This window comes from Carassius carassius, chromosome 44 (genome assembly GCF_963082965.1).
Source record: "Carassius carassius chromosome 44, fCarCar2.1, whole genome shotgun sequence".
NCBI classification, from domain to species: Eukaryota; Metazoa; Chordata; class Actinopteri; order Cypriniformes; family Cyprinidae; genus Carassius; species Carassius carassius.
In genome coordinates, this window is record NC_081798.1 from 4,391,805 (window position 1) to 4,416,737 (window position 24,933).

A 24,933-nucleotide genomic window follows, 5' to 3' on the forward strand; every position below is an offset into this window, starting at 1 on the left:
TGGCCTTTTTCAGAATGCCAAGAACGTGCAGGTACTGTGTGAAAGTATGCAGTACATAAATAACTGAATAAAATGAATAAAAGACACAAACATAGCGTTGCTGCTGTTACTACTCTGCAAGTCAACTGTCAAGATTCCAGTTTACTGTAAATCATTCCTCATATGTTTATTCACAGCTTTATTGTGTTTATTGCTCTGTACAGGAGTCTTTGGAGAAAGCTCAGCTTCACGCTCAGCATGGTGACCAGCTCATTCAAAGTGACCACTACGCCGTGGACTCCATCCGGCCGAAGTGTGTCGAACTGCGGCGGATCTGTGACGACTTCAGCAATGAGGCCAAAAAGAAATGGGACATTCTGACCAAATCACTTGAAATCCACAAACGAATCGATGAGGTTCGCCAAACAACACACATCCTGTCAAATTACCACACACAGATTTTACCTTGGGGTGATTGATTCAAGACATGGAAAATGTTTGATTTTCAGAGATGATGTTTCCAAAAAAATATACATCTTAATTGAATTTTTTCGCCATTTTAGAACATTTAATTTCATATAAGAATAAAACAAGAGAAAGGTTGAGGAAAATAAATAAAAATATAAAACTACAAAAGTAACAAAATTATATTTTGCAGTGCAGTAATGCAATTATGGCTTGACAAAAATTGCACAATTGTGCATATGTACTGTATATAGTATATTATTTATATACCATTCTATTATCTATCAATATTCTGAATTAGCTTATTTTTTATATTTTCAGTTTTCATTTTAATTTTAATTGAAGTTTTACACAATTTATGTGCTTTTGTTACTTGTTTTCATTTATTTTATTTATTCTGTTTTAGAACTTAAATTTCAACTTATTAATTTCAACTTATTTTAAATTTCAGTTATTATAGTTGCTAAGGGAACATTTTACATTTTTCTTCATGTTTTTCAGTTTTAATCAAATTTTTACACAATTTTCAGCTGTTTCAGTTAACGTGAACAGTTTATTTTTTGTTTTAAACAGGAAAAAAATTTATCAGAACAAGGATTATTGAAGTACTGTATGTTTTACAAGAAAATACTATCTAAATCTTTCTACGTAAAAATGTTGTTTAATTCAATGTGCTTCTTTTTATGTTGGGGGGAAATTTGAACTATAATAAATACAGTTTCTACAGCAAAAAAATATTTTCAATGTAGATAACAAATAACGTATGGGTGACTTAAATGTGATCTGTGTGAGTAATAAATAAAAAGATCATTTTTTATGGTTAAGATTAATTAAATAACCTGCACAGTTTTCCTTTCTCATTTTAAATGGGTTCCAAGATAGATGCATTGATGTGCCTCTGTGTATGTGTGTGTGTGTGTGCTCTGGCAGGTGAACCAGTGGTGTGAGAGTGGAGTGTATCTGTTGGCCTCTCAGGCTGTAGACAGATGTCAGACCCAAGAAGGTGCAGAAGCAGCATTGCAGGACATCGAGCGGTACATTAATTCAGCCAAAGAGCAGCAGCTCAGTCACCTCAAAGACCTCAGCAACCAGTATGAGATCGTCCTCTCAGACTGGGTCAAGGTACAAATCAAGCGCATTACAGTTGAATACATTTGCATACAGTCAAATCCAAAAGACTTGTCTAAATTATTCAGCTACATTAGTTTAACATGAACTAACATTGAAAAATTATTCCGAAGCATCAATTAATCATAGCTAATGCTAATTTCAATATGTACTAATACATTTTTCAAATCAAAACTATAATGAAAGTGATTGTTATGTTGTTATATTATATTATATTATATTATTTAATGAACAGAACAAAGAACCGGTGCATTTGTATTAAATAACATTAATAAAGATTCATGTTGTGGAATGTTAACATTGTTTAATATAGAATATTATAAATTACATAATTATTATATTAAAAAATATTGTACATTTTATTAATTGGAACTGGAATATTATAGTATTGAATATTAAATATTTAACCCCCCCCCCCCCAAATTTAGATTATTTTTTTCAAAAGGTGAAAACTAGATGAATTCCAGATTTTAAATTGTGTTTCAGACTTTCGGAGCCCACTGTAGAAGATGATGCCGATCATCTGTTTCTGATAAATAACTGATTTTAGAATCACTTTTATCTCATCTCATGCAGGGCAAAGCTCAAACCGCTCTAAAAACGCTGGATGACGTTCAAGAGATGTTTGAGAAAAGACACGCGAGTCTGAAAAAGCTTTCTGCAAAGCAAACAAGGCCAGTGCAACCAGTTGCACCTCGACCTGAATCTTCACCGAAACGCACTTTACCTAAAATACCACATCACACTGCACCTAGTAAGTAAAAAAAAAAACAGGTGTATGTTGACTGAAATGCATACATGTCCAGCCTACTACTGGTTTAGTGGTATTTGTTTGTAATTTTATCACTTAACCTTTATTTTCCAGAAGCATGTCCTCATTTCAGGTTCATAATCTGAGTATTAAATGCTCAGGCTTTGTTTTCTGAATTATTTAAATGGAAAATATGAATTTCTTCCAGCTTGCTTCACTCTGTTTTAAACTCAACAGCATCAAATCGCAAAGCTACCGAAACCTCCTGCCCCAGTAAGCAGCCCAGTGATGCAGAGCTGGCAAAAAGGAAGAATATTCGCAAAGCCAAAGGTGGCATCAAGGTATATCAGTTACATGGTCACGTCTGAAATAAATGCCAAGTTTTGTCATTTAACTCTGGATGGTGCAGGCTGATGGGTCATTAATTCAGACTGATGATATTTCAGTGTTAAACTACTTGGCACAAGCTGATTGGTTCATGTTGCATACACTTTCAGAGTTCCTATGAAACCCTCTACCTCCCCAGCTCCACCTGTATAGATCTACTATGGATTATTATATATGCTACTTGTGCAGCAGCAGTATGTCTTAAATACTCACAGCTACAAATACTGTACATTGTCTTATCGATTATAATGCAAAAAAATGTTGTCCTGTATTTGTCACGATATAATTTTTTTTTTTTTACATAAGCATTTGTATGTACTGTATCTATAAAAACCTAGTTAGCCTGGGATTAGATCTTGCATTTAAAATATTTTACTGCATATCATTATTACACATTTTACATTCATCTCAAACATAAAGCCATTTCTTTTATTTGAAACCTATATATGTTTCTGACCAGTGTGTTCTGTCTTCCTGTGGTTTCTCACAGATTGAGGTCATGCATGAAGGAGGGCAAGGGGGATCGAGTCTGGTCCTCATGAGCAATGAAACCGAAGAGTCGCTTTCAAACAGACGCAGGTAAGAACATGTCTTCTGAGAAAGAGCGTCTCACATGATAAGGTGAAGTTTATGAGCAGTATCAGAGATTCTCTTTATCAAAAGTACAACACTGTTTTACACACTTGAATTGATTTTCAGACTTATTTTATAGCTAGATTAAAATCAATTCATTTTAATTACTTTATCAATATCAACACATTTCTTCTTATATTTATATATTTCATTAAGCCTTTCTTCGGTTTAGTTCTATAATAAATAAATATAGTATATAATGTAAATAATAATACAATTATTACAGCAGAGCAACATTTATTCATTACTTGTTTTGCAGTTTAGTAGATATATTATCACAGACTTAAAGACACAGTTCACCCGAAAATGAAAATTCACAAATTTACTCAGTATCAAGTTGTTCCAAACACATTCAGCAACACTCATCTTTGTGAAAATGACCTATTCTGCTAATTGGGCAAAATGAGAAAAAGAACTGTAACACCACCAAAGCAGTGACTCAAACTGATTTGTGATGACACACATTTGATCACACATCTGATGCCATTTCTGAATGTACAGGATTAACTAGTTTGGCAACTTCTTATATCTCTATCAGAACATTCAGTACAGTAAATCACATATACACATTACTCACTGCTTCTGCTTTTTACATTGTATTCTGCCATATATAGGTAGTTTCTGTTGTGTGGTGTAAGTTGTGAATTTTATGTTGTGAAACATCTTGTGTAGTGCATTTTTGCCTTGTTAAACCTTGTTAAGCAAGCTATCAGTCTTCATGCTGGTATCTGGCACAACATAGTTTTTCATGTGCATACTGATGTCTGTAAAAGCAACTGACCCTATGACCTCTGCTTGTAGAAATATCAGTCTTCCTAAAAAAAAGTTTTGCTGGGATGCGAACGTATTATTGGTGACTCAGTAGAATCTTTTTATGTTTTAATAGACGTTTGTTTAATATTTGGCATATTTTTTACTGCTCCCAAACTGAATAGATGTACAGTATGTTGTTAATGTGTTAAAGATATTTAAGCGTGAAGCAATCATACCCACTTCTTCCTTTTTTTCACATTTGGCAGGATTCCAAGTTTCATGCATTACTAAAAGTTCTACTTTCTAATCTACATATTTAAAAAACAGGAACAATGGTCGCTCACACATGTTCTTTCTTACATTACTCACATCCTGTTTTAGCAATAAAGAATTTTCAAAGTAATTCGTAAGCTGTATTTTTCTTGTTTTAACACATTCATGATGTAGTCGCTCAGCCCCAGTATTTCTACATTTTTATTTTTAGTGTTTTTAAGGAAACCTTATTTAACCTCATATAAAATAACTGTAGTAACAAACAAGTTTAATTATCCATTAAAGTGATAGTTCATCCAAAAATGTTAACTAATCTACGATTTACCCACCCTCAAGCCATTCAAGGTTACTTTCTTCTTTCAGATATATACATCGGAGTTATATTAAAATGTCCTGGATCTTCCTAGCTTTATAATGGCAGTGAATGGGTGTTGAGATTCAATAGTTTAATAGAAGTCCAAAAAAGTGCATCCATCCATCATAAAAAACGCTCCACACGGCTCTTGGGTTTAGTAAAGGCATTGAAGTGAATTTATGCACATGTGTAAGAAACATATCTGTATTTTAAACTTTATAAACTGTACTATAATCTCTATCTTCCGCTAACTGTCCTGTGTACATGAGAGAGGGGCATTTCAGCAGATGTTGTTGACACAGAAGAGCGTACGCTGTTTGCGTTCAGTGGATATTCTCCAAAATGGCACTACGGTGATGTGCAGAGACACAGAGGAGACAAATTGTTGATTAGTCGTTATGTTTGTTTTATCATATACAAAAAGTATTTGTGTCACTTCATAATGTTACAGTTGAACTGGACTATTCTTACAATGCTTTTCATACTTTTCTGGACCTTGACAGTGTAATTTACTTGGCAGTATATGGGACAGTAACAAGCCTCCTGGTTTTCATCCAAAATATCTTAAATTGTGTTCCAAAGATGAACAAAGCTTTTATGGGTTTGGAGGGACTCTGGGGAAAGTGATTAATGACAAAAGTTTCATTTTGGTGCGGAGTATCCCTTTAAGCATGCTGAGAACTAAAAATGCCCTGTTTAGTCTCAGTTCAACCAAAATGATTCATATAGTTTCAACACAAATAGATGAGGTGAACACACCTTTCAGTAATTGCGTTTCTTTAGCTTATAATAATTAACTAAATTTGATTCACAGCAAAAATAATTTGAGTATAGGTTTTGACACTACTGTTGTTGTTAATATAATCTAAGAAAAAAATTAATTTGGTATGACAGGAGTCAAAGAGAGTCAAACTGCGTTAAAAATGATGGAATTAACACTTTAATTGATTTTAATTCAGAATGATAGTGGGAAACAAAAACACTTGTGGGAATGTACATTTTTGGCAGTGTTTTCGCATGCTGAATCTTCATTCTTCTTATAACAGTTATTCTTATTATATTCTGTAATACAGTAATTACAGTATGAAGAATAATATTGTTTGTATTTGGTTGATGAGATTGAGGATAAGTTGTCATGATAATAATGTCACAATGCAATACATCTCAAAAGGCTTTTATTTTATTGTAGCAAAATGTAACTTGCTAAAATCCTCATTCACAAATAGCACCATCAGTTCATTCAAATGTATGAAAGCTTTAAGCAGAAGCATTTGCAAATTGAAAGGAAGTTAAGACACACATGCCACAGTGAAACAAATACTTTCCTAGTAGCTAAATACAGTCTTAATTCATAGGAACGGAAACTACGAATATGCTTAAATGTCAAAGCCCATTTCATCCCACACAAAAAAATATTATTAGGACCATACATTTATTTTTATTTTTTTGCCAAATTGGCAGTTTGTTCATGATGATAAAAACAATTTAAATAAATAAATTAAATAAATGCTAATATTGCTTTTAATTTGAATTTTACTAGTATTAAGGATTAATTAAATGTTATTTTTTATTTTCTCCTTAACCTTTTTTAGTTTTTTAATTCTCATTCTCAGTTCCTGATAATTCTTAATATTTTTCACAACTGTAATCACACAATACAGTAAAATTACTATGATCATTTAAATAATACACCATTATTTGTCTTGCAATACAGAGATTAGAAACCGTAAATTATGGTAGGAAGAATTTAGTGGAAAAGTCTTAATATTTTCAGAACCACTTTATCCATGTGTATTTTATATTTACTCAATTTATTTATTTATTTTTTTTGAGGGAAATATGACCTTGACGTGTTTTGTGAGACTCAAGTCATTTTAGAACTCAAGTCATTTAAGATTATATTTAATGTTTCCATCCCATTCCTGCTCTCTTGCCCTACACTGTCCATGAAAATTAAATACATTTAAATAAAATAAAAAAAGTGCAAAACAAATGCTTAGGGCGCACAGCTTTTAACTTTATTGAACTGACAAAATATTTAACATGTAAAGCAAAAGTAAACAAGAGAGAGAGAGAAAATGAAATACTGCTCAGACTTCATAGTGCGTCATGTGAAAGCTGCTATGCATGAATACGTGTTCGTAAAGTACGGCTTACAAAGCAGCGTCATTTTCACAGCCGCACAATAGAGTTTCCCAATCAGTCCAGACGAAATACTTTTTACCTGCGGGGAGGTCGCAACCTTCCACAGATACCTAATATCGTCCTCGTGTCCATGAGAGGTGATCATTTTTTCATAGATGCACGGGTGATAGGGGGTTTTCCCCTCTCCCGAGAAATAAACATGTTCCTGAGGCGAGACGCCCGCTGCAATGGCACAGATACCCATGAAGACGTCATCAATATACAAAGAGGCGTTCAGAGACAGCGTGGCCTGATAGATTTTGGCTGCCACGTCGCCAGAGACCACGTACCCTGCCCCGGCGGTGTAATCTGGGTAGGACGTCCACTGGTACATGTTGAAGGGCATATAGTACTTACTGTCCCTGCTGCGAATGGGAGGTGCCCCCTTGTGAACGTGGCCCACCCAGAAGTTGCGCACGTTCTGTCTTCTGAGGTCCTGAAGGTAGCGCACCAGGTTGGGCAAATGGATGAAGACGTCGTCATCCGCAGTCATGAAGAAGCGGGCATGCGCGCAGTTTTCGTGCGTCCAGCGGAACTGAAGCAGCAGTTTCACAGTGAGGTTGTGGAACGTGTCAAGGAAGTCCTGCTGAACCAGGTCACCATGTATCTTTTGCTCCTTGTGTAATTCCTCGTGCAATTTGTCATGCACCACAGGGTGAACTCCCATAGCAAACACTACTTTTACAATAACACCCAGCTCTTGACTTATGTAGGCCTCGTTTCCCCAAGTGGAGCGAATGTCCTGTCGTCTTCTGAAGTTTCGTGGGGAGGACTTCACGAAGAGGAGAAGCAGCACGTCTTTGTCTTTACAAACCTCCTCGTTGTTTATCAAATAGGGGAAGCTACCAAACCTGGCAGCTTCCTTTGGGCTGACGCTGAGGCTTTTGTTGATGAAATCGTAGCTGTTGATTAGGTAACGATACGAGTAGGACTTCACATGGTTCACCACGCTTTGGTCCACGTGGTCCCAGCAAACCATAAGGACTGACATGACACAGCACATGGAGACAAGCTGTAGAAAATGCCATTTTCTCACCCTTCTGCATTTCATGAACATTCTGCTAAGCGGCGCAAGCTCTCAACCCCTTTCTTGTCAAGTCCAGTTATTCAATCCAGATGTACTGCTCTCGATGATTTTCCACGACTGGGTTTGCCTGAATTCCATCTTAGTCATCTCAGTGCAGATGTGCTAGCCTACCGGACGCGTTAACCCAAAACATTTTCCACCTTTTTGTGTCCTGTTTCCTTACACTATACACAAAACGTCAGTCGGTCGAGAAACTCCACTGTAAGGCATTAAAACTTCATTTGTGTTCTGTAAAAAAAGAATATTTTTTTAAAATTTAAAAACAGGGGTTGCAATGATTTAAAACTACTACTACTAATAATAATAAAATGTAAAACATATTTATTAAATATTTAAACTCCAAACACTGTGTATTTCACACACACTACCATTAATGAAAAACTGGGGTCAGTAAGCTTCTTAGATGCTATCCAGGGCTGCTTATATTTGATCAGAAATACAGTAAATATTTTAAAATATTATTACAATTTAAAATAACTTAAAAGCCTTTACTGACACTTGCTTCCTTGCTAAAAAAACAAACAAACCAAATAACTATACATTTCATGGCAGTCACGTATAGACCATTTGCTTTCAAAACAACAGTCCTCTTTAACAAATGCTGCCTGTTCGCATCATTTGTTTTGCGAGAGCTCATTGAAAACCTTGACCATGTGGGGAGACTCGACGAATCGATCATGTGAAATGAAAGCAATCGTCGACTCAGCTCTACGCTGAATGAAAGGATTTAAACCACCGTACACGCTGATGTGCTGAGTGCTGTGCAAAACATTCATGACTGCGAAAAGATCATTACAGCAGCAAATTCACTCAAAAGGCACAACAGCCATGCATGTCATGATGTCCCACACCCTGAACTGCTAAGTGCCAGGAGCAGAAGGGATTGTATGACAAACTGCTCATACCAGCCACTCAATTATTAGTTTCACATTAATCTGCATGACCGTCCATCCCATTTTTAGTCATTTTGATCAAAACTTGCCTGGATATATTTCATTATGTATTACAGATAAAGTTTATATACGTAAAAAGATTGTTAATGTAGATTTGAATACATTCTGCTTTGCTTTAAAAGTGTGACTGGTTACCTTCACTACATTTTCATTTTCTCATTCTCAGTAAATACAACACTGTTTCATGCTGACATGCCTCTAAAAAGTACATGAAATCTTCATGACCTGTTCAACTCCTCTTTATAATATCCTCATATAGCTCACCTTTGCTCACAGTTTTGCCCACTATATCTCAGTGATCACAATCTCTTTCTTTTGACATGGTATCAGTAAGTGTTTATTAGCTGTGTGTGTTAGCTATTTCATTTGCATTTTAGATATCATAATGACATGGTATCAGTAAGTATTTATTAGCTGTGTGTGTTAGCTATTTCATTAGCATTTTAGATATCATAAAACACTCCCTAAGTGACTCCTATAAAAAAACCCACTCCAAGCAAAGTTCATAGTTCATATTTTAATACTACAGTCAATCATATGATACTGAAAGCATGTTTAAAAGAACATACTTTTAGGATTGGTGCTATTATTTATTTTTATTCTTTTTCGAAAATCACATTCAATACTCAGACTCCACAGTAACGGTGTAAATTTAGCATGAGGTCTCTAAGGCTTGACACACCAGTGGAAAAACATTTTGTTCTTCCAAAAGTTAAATCTCTTTGCTTTTTTTTTTTTTTTTCAGAAAGTCTACACACAGAAACTCTGCTTAGTCAAAAACATATGACTTACCACTGAGGCCCGTCCATGATGTAGTAAATGTGCAAAAGTATTTGTTTTACTAAGCCCTGGACCTCCGTTGGAGTGTGGCAGCTGTACTGAAAGCAGTAGTGTGTAGCTGCTATTTGAACGGGAGTGTTTCCTAATGGAGGGGCGGGCAGTACATGCCTCTTCTTAAACATTGGCCAACTTTATCATTCGAAAAAACTGTGAAAAGAGAAACTTCTCTGACAGAATCGTGGAATTTGGGTCATCTGATTCACATAAGCAGACTACACCTCAGCACAATAAATGCAATTCATCGGTGAAGGAGAAGTGGATAAGACAAAATAAGGTTGTTTAAGGGTGTTGTAGTAGCTAGAATGTTTACGACTAGTAACTGACACAGAAATGAAAACTGAGCTGAGCTGAGTTGTTATTGCTAGATGATGTTTCAGTGCTCCAAATTTGCAAAAATGTTTAAGTGTTTAGCTTATTTTCAGATTAAAAATGTATTTTACAAACGTTACCTTCTGCTGTATGGTTGGATGGCTTTATGAGAGTCGTGCTCATACTGAAGCTTCAGTCTTAAACAGTGTCTCTCATCACACCGATGTTCTGACTTTTGTTGGACAAAATGCTGAAAGCTTTTTTGCATGCCCTTTCTCAACAGCCACATAATGAATGAACTGATTGAGACGGAGAGGCTGTACGTGGAAGAGCTGCAGAGCATCATAGAGGTACATGAGAAATAAAAAACTGTTTTTGCAAAAATGCACACATTGTAAATACACATACTGTTCAAAATAGTTTTTGCTTTTTTCTACAGAAATGGACGCTTTTATTTAGCAACAGAATAGATTTTACAAAATGAATGCAAATAAATTCAAATGATTTTCTCATTTAATTACTATATATATATATACTGTATATATATAATATATATATATATATATATATATATATAAATAATTTTTTTTTTTTTGTGTTCGTCTAAGTATTCTGAGAAAATACAGTTTCCATGAAAATATGAAGCAGCACAATTTTTATTTTAAACATTGAGAATGTCTCTTGAGTAGCAAGACGCTAAAAGTAGATTAATTCAGTTTTGCATCACAGGAAAAAATGCCATTTTTAAAACATTGTTGTATGTACAACAAATGTTGTAATAATGTTTTAAAAATGTAATAAATTACTCAGAACCTCACACAGCTCATACAAGTCACAAAAAAGGGTCCACGATTTGTCAGATTGATTAGCATTTGCTGAAGTTCAGTTGTAAGTAATGTAAATGTATGTCAAAATATTTAAACAGGTTTTGTTTAAAACTGGTTTTGTTTGTCGTGTATATTTTTGTGCAGGGATATGCCGCTGCACTGGATGACCCCGAGCTGATCTATTTGATCCCACCTTCTTTGGAAAACAAGAAGGATGTTCTCTTTGGAAATCTGCCTGAAATTTACGAGTTTCACCAGAAGTAAGTAAAACGGAAACAGTTTGACACGTCGTAATTCCCAACTTAAGGACATTATAGGCCGTTTCTAACTGGTTAGAGTCTAAGGTAGACCACCTTGAGCAAGCAACAAACTTGCCATCGGACCACTTGCTTGATCAGTTTGCACCAGCTATGTAGAAACCAGCTGCCTTGCTCCAAAACTCGCTAGCAGCTCAAGCTGGATTTTCCAGACGGGACTGCGCCCATGTCCAGAATGAGCCATACCCTCCCCCAACGTGACCCCACATTCCTGACGAAACTCTTAGGACATCTGGTTAGGTTAGTTTCCGTTCTGATGCTTCCCTATAATGTAAACTTCACACCCAAATCCTCTTATCCACAAGGGCTTTTTGTATAGTGAGCCAAAGACAAACAAATAGTTTGTCGGGAATGGAGGTGTGGTGGGTTTTGTGGCTTGTGATATTGGATTGTCATTAAAAATCCATAGGGGTTGGCTGGCCCATTGTTTGGCTGGCCTCATGCTACCGATAATAGTTGTAGAGTTCATTGTCTCCCAGCTGGCATCGAGTTACAGCAAAGTCCAGGATTATGACAGTAACAACTCCCATAGCGGGTTTGTGTGTCTCCCCATATGTCTTTCCTCAGCACCTGTTTCCACCGCATCAATCGGGTGCAGATAAACAGCCGCTAATCATTGCCCATCATTCCCAGCTGTAGCCTTGTTTTTCTGCCTTTACAGTCACTGAAACATGTCATCACGTCAGTAATGAAAAGTCCTCAAAGGCTTTTGTGTTTGTTGCTGATATGGGATATTCTGTATTGATTTGTTTGACAGAGATGAACTATAAACAGGCTTTTCTTCGAAATAATCATGCAAAGATTCAGTGAAAGGAGGGCAGAGGGATAGTTCACCCAAAAATGGTCATTTCTCGCATGATTTTCATTTCATGTAAAATCAAAGGTGAAGTTTAGAAGAATGTTAATGCTACACTTTTCCATATAATGAAATTGAATGGTGACCAAAAATTGAACTTAAAATATGATGTTATATTGCTTTTATTGTGCTTCTTTGTGGTTTTTGGAGCTTTACAGTGTCTTTCCGTTCTATTTTGACAGGACTTTTCTCAAAGAGCTAGAAAATTCTGCGGAGAAGCCGGAGTTAGTAGGAACATGTTTTTTGAAGCGGGTGAGTGACATAATGGTGATGTTTTCTGTGAAATACAGTACAACTACAGTATTTGAAATGGGATCCTAAGACTTGTCTCCATCTGCTGTCTTGCAGAAGGAAGAGTTACAAATTTATGAGAAATATTGTCAGAATAAGCCACGATCGGAGGCTTTGTGGCGGCAGTGTGGGGACAGTATGTTCTTTCAGGTGAGGCTTATATATATATATATATATATACACACACACACACTGTATGCTATTAAAAGTTTGGGGTCTTTAAGATTTCTTAATGTTTTTTAAATAAATGTAGCCTTGGTGAACATAAGAAAAGTCTTTATGTAATCAAAAATACAGTAATATTGTGAAATATTAATTTAATTTGAAAAAAATTAATATTAATATTTTTTTACTATTTCAATTAAATTGAAATAGTAAAATTTTTTTTACTATTTCAATTAATTTTAAATTAAATGTATTTATTTCTGTTACGCAAAGCTAAATTTTCAGCGTCATTCCTCCTCATTCTGATATGCACATTTGCGGATTAAGTAACAGTGATTATTATTGTCAATATTGGAAACGGTTATGCTACATATAAATTTTTTTCAGTATTCTATAAATTTTGTCACTTTTGATCAGTCCTGGCTAAGTAAAAGTACATTTTCTTAAAAAAAATAAAAAAAATAAATAAATAAAATATATATCACTATATTTATATATTATTTACCCCAATTTTTCCCCCCCGGTAGAAGAGAACTAGCTACCTTTCAAATGTTAAAAGAGTTTTTAATGATTTTTGAATGTAGGAGTGTCAAAAAAGGTTGGACCACAAGCTTTCATTAGATGCGTATCTGCTAAAGCCTGTGCAGAGAATCACCAAGTACCAGCTGATGTTAAAGGTAAGTCTTTTCCCACCATTTTCCAGTTTGTTGCATATGTTTGTTTGTATATCAAGGTGGAGATCTCTTAGTTGTCATTTTTTATTGAATTTAAATTCCGCTAATATACTAACCCTTCACTTTCAACCCAGACATTGTTTTTTTCTCACACATTTCTCGACCCACTCTTTGTACAGGAGATGCTGAAGTGCAGTAAGAACTCAGAGGGCACCGCAGAGCTGGAGGAAGCTCTGGCCACAGTGCTGGATATCATCAAATCAGTCAACGACTCCATGCATCAGATCGCCATCACTGGTTTTGAGGTTTCTGCACATTACACTATGTGTATCACAATAATTTGCATGTTAAATAAATACGGTATTTTGAAGGTTAATATTTTGCATGGTGTGCACCTGCTATTGTGTGTGTGCTAATTTAAGTCTTATACGTGATTTCAGGGCAATCTGAATGATTTGGGAAAACTGCTCATGCAGGGGTCATTTAATGTTTGGACAGACCACAAGAAAGGTCACAGTAAAGTGAAGGACTTGGCACGCTTCAAACCCATGCAGAGACATCTCTTCCTCTACCACAAAATGCTTTTGTTCTGCAAGAAACGTGAGGAGACATCAGATGGCCATGAGAAATCCCCCTCCTACAGTTTCAAGCACTCTTTAAAGGTGGGACGACACCATCAGAGATTTGTGCATGAAAGTAATGAAATAGTTAACATCTGGCTATACAGAATGAGCTTCATATCTTACACTGAAGGCATATTTTGTCCTTGAACTAAGTGGCAACTTCTCATTTATTTTCATCTTGATTGTGAAATTAAAAACTAAATCCCTAGTTGATGACGTCAGCTGGTTGTTAAGCCTATTTATTTACTATACTGTCATTTTTTCCATGCTGATGTGACCCTGTCATAAGAAATTTGCGTCTGATTTTGAGTCATGACTTCACTATAGAGCAATCATTTCCATCTTAATCATCATTATCAGTGTATCAAAATAATGAATAGTGAATCATCTGTGGGACAGGCTTAAAATAAATATATTTTAGATCATATTATATCTGATAAGTTGAGAAACTAATCAGTGGTGTGTTTTTTTCTCCTAGATGAGCTCGGTGGGAATCACAGAAAATGTAAAAGGAGACATCAAGAAGTTTGAAATCTGGTACAATGGCAGAGAGGAAGTTTACATTGTTCAGGTACAGGACACAAAATTGTTTTTTTTTGTTTTGTTTTTAGAAACATAAACAATTTTGAGTATGCAATCTGGGGTCCAAACATATAAAAAGTTTTCTATTCTCTTATTTTCTGAAAATAATACTCCATTGTTTCTGAAAGCACCATGTTGTTCCATCTATTGGCCATGAGAGGGAACTGTTGTCCCACAGTAGAAAGGTTCCCATTTTTAAAAACGTGTCCTACATTTTCTGTCAGGCCCCTTTGATGGAAGTGAAGAACACTTGGGTGTCAGAGATCCGCAAAGTCTTAACAAGCCAGCTGGAAGCCTGCCGAGGTATTTCTGAGCAAACCTCCTTAAACTCTCCCTTCATCCAAACTCAGTTCACTAAAAAACTTGTTACAAACTACCCTGGAGACAACTACCACGGAAAGCCAAAATTAATTGTGAATTCACAATGACAACCTGGAACAACCTCATCTTCCTAACTTTTTCTGCATGAAAAATATTTACACAGTGCTTCGAAACACCTAAAGAGAGAATTGGGCTGTGATGTAGATCTATCGGATGGAGATGACACGATGTTATCTCAAGTTTTTAGTTTTCATGGTTGCTTAGTAAAAGCACTGAAATCAACATCAAAGACCAAACGAATCCTGGAGGTGTTTTGTGTGCTGTGTGAAGATAGTATGTGAACACTGAATAACCTCTGAATGATCTCTCTCTCTCTCTCTCTCTCTCTCTCTCTCACACACACACACACACACACACACACATGGCATAGAAGCCAGTCAACTCCATCAGAAGATTACAGAGAACATCTACCATGCTCCTATGAGGTATTTTTATAGCCATTTTTTATTTTGCTTTTATTTAACTGGCCCCAGTGCTGTGTTTCGTGGATGAACACTCTTAAATATAAAGGTGCTTCGAAACAATAGAAGAACCTTTTTGTTTAAATGGATTCATAAAGAGCCTTTAATGTCTCAAGAACCTTTCTGCTCCACAAAATGTTCTTTGTGGCGAAAGAAATTTCTTCAGATTATAAAAAGGTAAGAAAGCGAAGGTTCTTTAAAGAACCCATGAGTGAATGGTTCTTTGTGGAACCAAAAATGGTTCTTCAATGGCATCGCTTGAAGAACCTTTTGAAGCACCTTTATTTTTAAGAGTGTCCTGTAAAGTCAACTTCCCTTATGTTTACACAAGTCTTGAGTAACCATGGGTGTAGTTCTTCATATTAATGTTGGACATCCAGGAAGCTTTAATAAATAATTGTATATTTTGAACAGCATATCGTTTTTCTGTAGTATACTGTAGATTTATATCCTCCTCGCTCCTAAAATGTCCTTATTCAGTAGCTTTATTTTCACAGCTGTCTGCATCTAATAACAAACCAAATTACTCTGTTTGTACATGCAAACATATGAATATTTACTTATGGTGGATGTAATAGAATGTTTGTGACTCAAACTTCTGATTAATGCTGTACTAAGCACATTATCTGTCTTATTTAGATTTCTACAAACTACAATATTGTTTTATGGAAATTAGGCTAATCTGTTTACTTGATCATGTAAGAATATTACTAAATCCTGATTAATATTGTCATTTTTTTCAGCATTCATTGATGAATAGAAAGTTCAGAGGAGAAATATGTATATGCAATAGAACAATTGTATGTCTTTACTATGTATATACCTTTAGATCAGATGAATAAATCCTTGCTGAATAAAAATATTTATAAAAAAATAAATAAATACTCATTGACCCCAAACTTGTGAACGTGCTTATATAGTTTTTATATTTTTAAATCCAACTTTTTGGCAAAACACTTTGATTGAAAATTGCTTGTGCTCTCTTTCTGCATGGGGGCCACTGTATGCATGCATATGCATATTTATTGCATCTGTTTTTTACCGTTGTGTTCTGATTACTTTGCTTTTATTGACAGAAATATGCGCAAAACAGCTCTCCGGCAGTCTGACTCTTCCAGTCCAGAAACAGGTTACAGGCGTGGAGATACAGGCCCAAATATGCGTCAAAAACGAGGTGAGAGCCCTTATATATCTCTTCTAAAAGCTACTGTTTCTCTAACCAACCAAACAAGCTGAAATATTCGCCCTTCAGAGCCTGCAGCGGTCAACAAGCACTTTAATGTTCACTACTCATTTGTAGTGAAAAGCTATTTATCACAGAGTGTTGTATAGTGTCTTCTTCTCCTACTTCCTTTTTAACCATTCAGTGCATTTTCCTTTATTAGGCCATTATCTCTAATCACTGCTGTAATGGCTGTAAAATTGGCAATGGGTAATTGGTTACTGGTAAGCACTTCAAAGCTCTATTGGCAAGGTATTTTTGAAATGAAGCTTCATTATAATGCTGAACTGGTCTGACCTGGACTGCTCTTGTGGAGGTGGTTTGGGGTAAATATCGCTCGGTTTGCTCTTACTGTCCCGTCAGGTTGCAGATTCTGAGTGAGTAAAGGATTGTGACAGGTGTTTAGTTCCTCAGAGAATAGAAGTCCTCTCTGTGCTGACCCAGCGCCTCTGACAAGCCCAGCCTGGAGGCAGTGGTTTACGAGTCTCTGACCTGAGCTGGAGATGTTTTACACTTCTAAACATGACTCACTGTAGTCTTTGATGCCTCTGATACATCCATTATGCTATAGATTGATGCTTTTTTTTTTTTCAAAGGCTGCTGCCATTGCAATATCTAGAGAGCATAATGTAATATAATGCAGATATTGTACAATTTATTCACACAAATTAAATGGACATGAGATATTTATTTAGGATTTCTTTCTTTTTAGGATAATTGTACTTTTAGATAAAGTACTACTTATTTGCTACTAATCCTTAAAATCAAAATATGCAAATCAAAATATAAAAGTTAGGTTATTAAAAGTGTAATTTGTAAAGATTGTTTTTATGCTTTTGAAAAATAATGTGTTTTACACTCACCAATACTGCATTTATTTGATCAAAATGCATTAAAATGGTAAATTGTGAAATATTATTAACCCCTTAACTGTCACTCGTGTTTTTGAAGATAGACTTGAATGTGCATGATACAAACCTAAATTTTTATAATTCATGACTGAAAACATTTTGTAACATGATTTTGATGTGCCATTTACATGGTAATGCAATGTCTGATTTTAAAATGGGTTTTAAAGGATGAATTTTGAGATTTTATGTTTTCAAGTGATATATAACTTCTGATGATTTCTAAAACATGATAGAGAAAAAGGCAACGAGAAAGTCTTTTTTTTAAACAAAGGTCAAAACTCATTTTGTAATGTAGATTTCTGAGGGTGCACTCTTGTCATAAATTAATCTATTACTTTTCCTACATAATTTTTAACAAATAATATTGGAAAAATATATATTTGGGAGTCTTGAACCTTTCCAACGATATATAGTTTGTCAGGATTAGATTAGATTTGATTGTAATATAGTATAGTCAACGTAGGCGTCCCGTATACGGGACGGGGTGACAGTTAACAGGTTAACTGTTTTTTATTTTAATACATTTTAAAATATAATTTATTTCAGTCATGAAAAAGCTGAATTTTCAGTGTCATTACGACAGTCTTCACCATCACGTGTTTCTTTAGAAATCATTCTGATATACTGATGTGCTGCTCAAGACATGTTTATTATTATTATATTATTATTATACATTTTCATATTTTTATCAAGCAAACAGTTGTGCTACTTAACATTTTTGCGGAAACCATGATTTATATTTTATATGAGCACAAAGTTCAAAAGAACAGTATTTATTTATAATAATAAAAAGAAAACGTACTCGGTTACTAAACGTAACCTCGGTTCTCTCTAGAAGAGCTCTCTCGTACTGCGTCTTAGCTAAGACGCTACGGGAAAAGTCTCTTTTCACGAAATACTGAAGCAAAAAATTATCCTTAATTTTGTATTTTTGTAAAGCGCATTTGCAGCAGTACACAGCCATAGGCGAGACGGCTCATTCGCTCATTGGCTTGTTCTGCGGCAACTGCACAGCCTATCGAGCGCGGGCTGATGCAACATCAGACCAATAAGGGCGCTTCGCGCCCTTCTTGCCACTTCCCGCCGAAACGGGTGTGGCCCAACCTATAAAAGGAGCTCGAAAAGGCTGACTCACCTGATTTATTTCATCGCCGAAGCGAACCAGAGTGAATCGTGCGCACGGCAGAGAACGCAGTACTCGTTCGCTCTTCTAGAGAGAACCGAGGTTACGTTTAGTAACCGAGTACGTTCTCTTACGAGAGCTCTCTCGTACTGCGTCTTAGCTAAGACACTACGGGAACCCAATGTAAAACGCCGTGCGCGCAGGGATCACACACCAATAAACCTGAAGCAACGCCCAGGATTTACAGTGCACAGTCACCTGAGGGACTCACAGAGAGTCCAGGACAGAAAAGGGAAAAAGCCCTCCGTCCCATATCTAGCAGCATCCGTAGATGCGGCAATATGACATCACACAGCCGAGGCAAGGCCTGACCAATGTGGCAATGCGGGTCTTAATACTTAATACTTAATACTTAATATGCAATACTGCCCATATAACAGTCGGCAGCGCATAGCGCTCGTGAACTCAGAATTCCCCTCAGGGCCCTGATTCGCCTATACCGACAGCAGCCTTGCTTGCAAGGCGGGAACCTCCAGGTTATAGAACCTGATAAATGTAGACGGCGAGGCCCAACCTGCCGCCATACATATATCCTGCAAGGAGATCCCAGTAGACCACGCCCACGACGAGGCGACGCCTCTTGTGGAGTGTGCTCTGACGCCCAACGGGCACTGAAGGCCCCTGGAAGCGTAAGCTAACGCTATGGCGTCAACTATCCATCTGGATAGCGTCTGTCTCGAAACAGCCATTCCCTTGGAACGCCCACCGAACGAGACAAATAGCTGCTCCGTCTGCCGAAAGGCAGCAGAGCGAGACACATAAGCTCTTAAAACCCCGACAGGGCAAAGAAGACTCGAGTCTCCATCCTCCCCTGACACCGGCAGGGCAGACAGGGCAATAACCTGAGCCCGAAACGGTGTGTTGAGGGATTTGGTTTGAGTATGACTCTTGAGTAATTGGGCCCAAACTCCAAGCACGACTGGCTCACCGAGAGCGCGTGCAGATCACCCACACGCTTCACAGAAGCGAGAGCCAACAAGAATACTGTCTTGAACGACAGATGCTGAAGGCTAATCGATTGGATAGGCTTGAAAGGGGGACCCTTCAAGGCCTCCAAAACCGCCGCGAGGTACCACATAGGGACTGACTGAGGTCTGGGAGGATTCAGCCTCCTAGCTCCTCTGAGGAACTGGATGACTAAATCATTCCTTCCTATTGACTGACCGGACGCCGTTTCAGAAAACGCCGCGATGGCAGCCACATAAACTTTGAGCGTGGATGGGGCTCTGCCCTTATCCAACAGCTCCTGAAGGAAGGAGAGGACCTCCGTCACCTCACAACTAAGGGGTGAATAACCTCGAGCTGTGCACCAGCTGGAGAACACCGACCACTTCGAGGCATACAGACGTCGTGTCGACGGAGCTCTAGCCTGAGTGATGGTATTTAGCACTCCCACTGCGAGATCAGCGGGTAACCGTTGAGTGCCCATACATAGAGGGACCACAACTCCGGTTGAGGGTGCCAAATCGAGCCCCTGGCCTGCGAGAGGAGGTCTCTCCTCAACGGTACCGGCCACGGGGCGACATCTGCTAACTGCATCAGATCTGGGAACCATGGTTGGTTCTTCCAAAGAGGTGCTACAAGCAGTATTGAACATCTCGTTTCTCTCACCCGTTCTATCACCTGCGGAAGGAGGGAGACGGGAGGGAACGCATAAAGCGGGCAGCACGGCCATCTCTGTGACAGCGCGCTTTTGTTCTTGGAAAGAACGCGGGGCAGTGAGCGTTTTCGTGGGACGCAAAGAGGTCTACCTCCGCCATGCCAGATCTCTCCCACAACAGCCGGACTGTTTGCGGGTGTAGAGACCATTCGCCCGTAGGAACATTGCCTCTGGACAGCCTGTCTGGACCCAGATTCTGCAGTCCAGGCACATGCACTGCTCTCAGCGAGCGCACGTTGCGCTGAGCCCAAATCAGGAGGCGTTCCGTCAGCCTGCACAGGTTTCGGGACCCGAGACCGCCCTGGCGATTTATGTAGGACACCACGGACATGTTGTCCGAACGGACTACGACGTGGTGATCCTTGATATGGGGACAAAAGCGCGTCAGCGCGTTCTCCACTGCCAGCATTTCCAGGCAGTTGATATGATGGAGCTTTTCCCGTTCTGTCCATAGGCCAAAGGACGGTCTGCCTTCGAGCAGCGCTCCCCATCCCGAAGTGGAGGCGTCCGTCGACACCACTTTCACACTCGGGGAAGTCCCCAGGCTTACACCTGATCGGTACCAGCCGTTCGCTGTCCAAGGTGCTAGAGCCGCAACACAGCTCTGATCGACCTTGAAATGCAGCCGGCCAGACGCCCACGCTCTGCGCGGCACCTGAGCCTTCAGCCAGAACTGCAGGGGGCGCATGCGGAGCAGGCCCAGCCGCAGAACCGGAGATGCTGAGGCCATGAGACCCAGCATCTTTTGACAGTGTTTGAGCGACACAGTCGCGCCACAGCGGAAAGAACTCGCTGCACGCTGAATGCCCATCGCGCGCTGTGGTGAAAGCCGCGCCGTCATGGAACACGAGTTCAGAACTATACCCAGAAACAGGATCGTCTGACTGGGGTTCAGCGAAGTCTTCGCCCAATTGACATTGAGGCCGAGCTTCTCGAGGTGATCGAGTAAAACGGCTCTGTGGTCCACGAGCTCCGCTCATGATCGGGCCAGAACCAGCCAGTCGTCCAAATAATTCAGCACTCGTATGCCTCTGAGTCTGAGAGGAGCGAGTGCTGCATCCATGCACCTCGTAAACGTACGAGGAGCTACGGACAAGCCGAATGGCAGGACTGCAAACTGGTATGCCTGGCCCTCGAAGGCGAATCTCAGATATCGCCTGTGGTTTGACGCTATCTGTATTTGAAAATACGCGTCCTTCAGATCTATTGACATGAACCAGTCCCCTCTGCGAATCTGCGCGAGGAGCTTCCTGGTCGTGAGCATTTTGAAACTGCGTTTCATCAAAGCCTTGTTCAGCTGTCTTAGATCCAGTATGGGCCTGAGACCCCCGTCTCTCTTGGGCACCAGAAAGTATCTGCTGTACAGCCCCCCCCCCCGCTTTGAGACACAGGCTCTACAGCCCCTTTGCTCAACAGTTTTGATATTTCTGCCCGAAGTATGTGTGCTACTTCTGTTTTGACCGTAGTTTCGACGCGCGCTGAAAAGCGCGGTGGGCGTCGAGAAAACTGTAGCGAGTAGCCTCTCTTTATAATGCCTAGCACCCAATCCGAAACCCCTGGAAGCACTGACCATGCATCTGCATGAATGGCTAAGGGCTGGATGCGAAACGCGCTCTGTTGACTGGGCAACGGCGGCGCTCGAGTGTGCTGCGCATCTGAGGCGGGGAGCGCGCTGATCACAGCGGGCAGATCGCTCTTCCTCGACCCCGTTCCGGCGCTTAACCGACTGGAGGGAGGCTGAGCAGGTCCCGTGGGACTCGATATATCTGCGAGTAACCGTGGGCTGCATGTGTGCACTTTTACCACTTTCAACTCGCTGTCTGCCTGTGCAGAATGTACGTGCACGGGCCTCGTTTTTACAGAAGCCCTGCGCCGTATGTGACATAGTGTATGTGGGCACTGGGAAGTGGGCACGTTTACTATGTGGCGCGCTCGACCGATCTGTGTCGATCTTATGTGGGCTAGCCCTGTGTGCAGGGCTGTGCTTACATGTGGAGATGGGCACTGGGTAGTGGGCATCGTCACTGCATTTATAGCACCATCGGCCGTGGCCGGACGAGCATGCACGGGTTTCGTTTTTACAGAAACCACATGACGCGTGTGACATAGTAATTGTGGGCACTGAGGGTTGGGCACGTTTACTATGCAGTGTGCGCGACCGACTTGAGTCGCTTTTATGGGCGCAGGCCCTGTGTGCAGGGCTGTGCTTACATGTGGAGATGGGCACTGAGGAGTGGGCATCGTTACTACATTTATAGCACCATCGGCCGTGGCCGGACGAACGTGCACGGGTTTCATTTTTACAGAAACCACATGACGCGTGTGACATAGTGATTGTGGGCACTGAGGAGTGGGCACGTCTACTATGTAGTGCGCGTGATCGACTTGAGTCGCTTTTATGGGCGCAAGCCCTGTGTGAAGGGCTGTGCTTATATGTGGAGATGGGCACTGAGCAGTGGGCATCGTCACTACATTTATAGCACCATCGGCCGTGGCCGGGACACCAGAAATTACACATTTTTCGGGAAATATCTGGGTAGCCGTGATAACGGTTTTCGTGTGCAGGCAAGCGGGCAACCGTACAGGCTTGCGCATTGCAAAAAACGCTGAAACAGTCACAATCTCTGGAAACTGAAACAGCGGCGCGCTTAGGTGAGAGCCCGCCCACAGCGGAACTCGTACACCGGCGCTTCAATGAAGCAGCCATCGTGTGTAGTGCAGACGCAGCGTCATGCAGCATGCGTAGATGGCTTTCCTAGGATGGCTTCGGGGCTCCCGGCCTCACCGTAATCCTCTGCCGCGGTCCCCGCGGCGCGGGGCGACGGCCAGTAGAGGGAGAACGGGGGTCTCGAGCTGCGTTGCTGAAGCTGTTGTGATAACGGCTTTTGTGTGCAGGCAAGCGGGCAACTGTGCAGGCTTGCGCATTGCAGAAAACGCTGAGACAGTCACAATTCCTGGAACTGAAACAGCGGCGCGCTTGGGTGAGAGCTCGGCCACAGCGGAACTCGTACACCTGCGCTTCGATGAAGCAGCCATCGTTAGTAGTGCCGACGCAGCGTCACACAGCAGGCTTTAGATGGCAACACCGCTTTTGCCGCCGTCCAGCAGAGGGCGGACAAAGGTGCGTCGCTATCGCCTGTTCCACCGGCGGAAGTGAGTGGTAGTTCCTGTTTTTAGCATCATCAGTGTGGAGAATGCTAGTGAGACAGACGAACGAGTTCGTGCCGAATATGGAGCGTTCCAAGCCTTCGCCACCTCTTCGTGAAGCTCAGGAAGAAAAGAGGCGGGCTTTGAGAAGTGCGCTCATCCGAAAAGGAAATACCATCCAGCCGGGAACGAGAGGGGGGGGCGCTGGTGCAAACCACTCACGGCCGAGACTCATCGCGGCCAACACGAGCATTCGCCCCGGCTCCTTCTCGATGTCAGCTCGTCTGCTGGGCTTCTGAGCAGAAGGCGCGAGATCCTCGGAGCTCGCCCAGCCCTCACTGCCCGAAGCTAGCAGAGAGCGCGTGTCCTCTTCCCCCGACGCGGCCCTGAGATCGACTTCCTCGGACGACGCGCCGGCAAACAGCGGGCGCTGCCCACCGGGAAGCGATGCAGGGGGGGCCGGTGAAGCAGGGCGAACCGGCGAGCTCGGTTGAGCTGAAGACGGTTCCGGAATCCGTTGGAAGCGATGCTTTTACGGCGCCTTAGCGCAGCGGAGAATGCAGGCTCAGAGAAAAAGGCCAGGCGAGTCCTCAGAGTCACCATGGCAACAGCTCGCAGTGGGGTTATCCGCCGTCAGCGAGCGAGCGCTGCATGATCTTCAACCAGGCAGGAGACACAGATGACGTACCGGCCTCCCTCGCTGAGTGGGGCTCTGACGAGCCGCAGGAAGGCATCTTAAAAAAGACGCGAGCTCTTTTACGAGTGTGTGTCGCAGGGCGAACACACACACACACATAAAGAACAGCTTGGATATAACAGGATTGAAAGGATATAGGCGCCGGATAGCGCAGCAGGAACGGCAGTGGAAGGCGGCGATGCCAGCAGCTTCAGAATGGCTCGTCCTGCTGATGTGCTTTCTCAGACGGCGCTTGCTTCCTCCGTGATCCAGCGATGCGTGAGCTTCGCTGAAGAGATGAAAAATCAGGTGAGTCAGCCTTTTCGAGCTCCTTTTATAGGTTGGGCCACACCCGTTTCGGCGGGAAGTGGCAAGAAGGGCGCGAAGCGCCCTTATTGGTCTGATGTTGCATCAGCCCGCGCTCGATAGGCTGTGCAGTTGCCGCAGAACAAGCCAATGAGCGAACGAGCCGTCTCGCCTATGGCTGTGTACTGCTGCAAATGCGCTTTACAAAAATACAAAATTAAGGATAATTTTTTGCTTCAGTATTAAGACGCAGTACGAGAGAGCTCTCGTAAGAGAACTTTGTACCATAATAAATGTCTTTTTTTTTTAAACCCAGTTTTATCATTCAAACAGACCCTCAGGAACTTTTTTTTTTTAATATGTCAAATATGTGTCTGCTGTATGTTTGTATACAGTATGACATGACTTATACATTTATAAGATCCTGAAACTTGTTTTGTTTCCAAGATGGTCTAACATCTGGATAAATGGGGAGACATAAAACCCAATATCACCTGAAGGGGTTAATGCAACAAAAAAATGCATAAGTGACCCTGGACCACAAAACCAGTCTT

The 24,933-nt window shown here is 40.4% G+C and overlaps 2 protein-coding genes across 9 annotated transcripts in view; one reads left to right on the forward strand and one right to left on the reverse strand.

The window, feature by feature from the left end:
• Nucleotides 1–24,933, forward strand: part of mcf2l2 (MCF.2 cell line derived transforming sequence-like 2) — a 62,524-nt gene that overhangs the window by 25,250 nt on the left and 12,341 nt on the right. For all 8 annotated transcript variants that reach the window (XM_059538234.1, XM_059538236.1, XM_059538233.1 and 5 more), the window contains exons 11-26: nt 204–395; nt 1,375–1,566; nt 2,149–2,326; nt 2,561–2,664; nt 3,201–3,289; nt 10,381–10,447; nt 11,069–11,184; nt 12,280–12,349; nt 12,446–12,538; nt 13,138–13,230; nt 13,407–13,532; nt 13,668–13,889; nt 14,329–14,421; nt 14,657–14,735; nt 15,184–15,238; nt 16,351–16,448. In XM_059538234.1, coding sequence (XP_059394217.1) covers nt 204–395; nt 1,375–1,566; nt 2,149–2,326; nt 2,561–2,664; nt 3,201–3,289; nt 10,381–10,447; nt 11,069–11,184; nt 12,280–12,349; nt 12,446–12,538; nt 13,138–13,230; nt 13,407–13,532; nt 13,668–13,889; nt 14,329–14,421; nt 14,657–14,735; nt 15,184–15,238; nt 16,351–16,448 — 1,867 coding nt within the window. The remainder of the gene's footprint in view (nt 1–203; nt 396–1,374; nt 1,567–2,148; nt 2,327–2,560; nt 2,665–3,200; nt 3,290–10,380; nt 10,448–11,068; nt 11,185–12,279; nt 12,350–12,445; nt 12,539–13,137; nt 13,231–13,406; nt 13,533–13,667; nt 13,890–14,328; nt 14,422–14,656; nt 14,736–15,183; nt 15,239–16,350; nt 16,449–24,933) is intronic.
• b3gnt5a (UDP-GlcNAc:betaGal beta-1,3-N-acetylglucosaminyltransferase 5a) lies at nt 6,661–9,860 on the reverse strand. Its single transcript, XM_059538241.1, has 2 exons — nt 9,741–9,860; nt 6,661–8,223 (listed from the first exon to the last, which is right to left on the reverse strand). Exon 2 carries the CDS (start codon nt 7,963–7,965, stop codon nt 6,832–6,834), a length of 1,134 nt encoding a protein of 377 aa, XP_059394224.1. The 5' UTR covers nt 7,966–8,223; nt 9,741–9,860; the 3' UTR covers nt 6,661–6,831.

Bases quoted from the DNA above. Each gene is read 5' to 3' on its own strand.
- b3gnt5a (XM_059538241.1), bottom strand. From the start codon at position 7,965: ATGTTCATGAAATGCAGAAGGGTGAGAAAATGGCATTTTCTACAGCTT.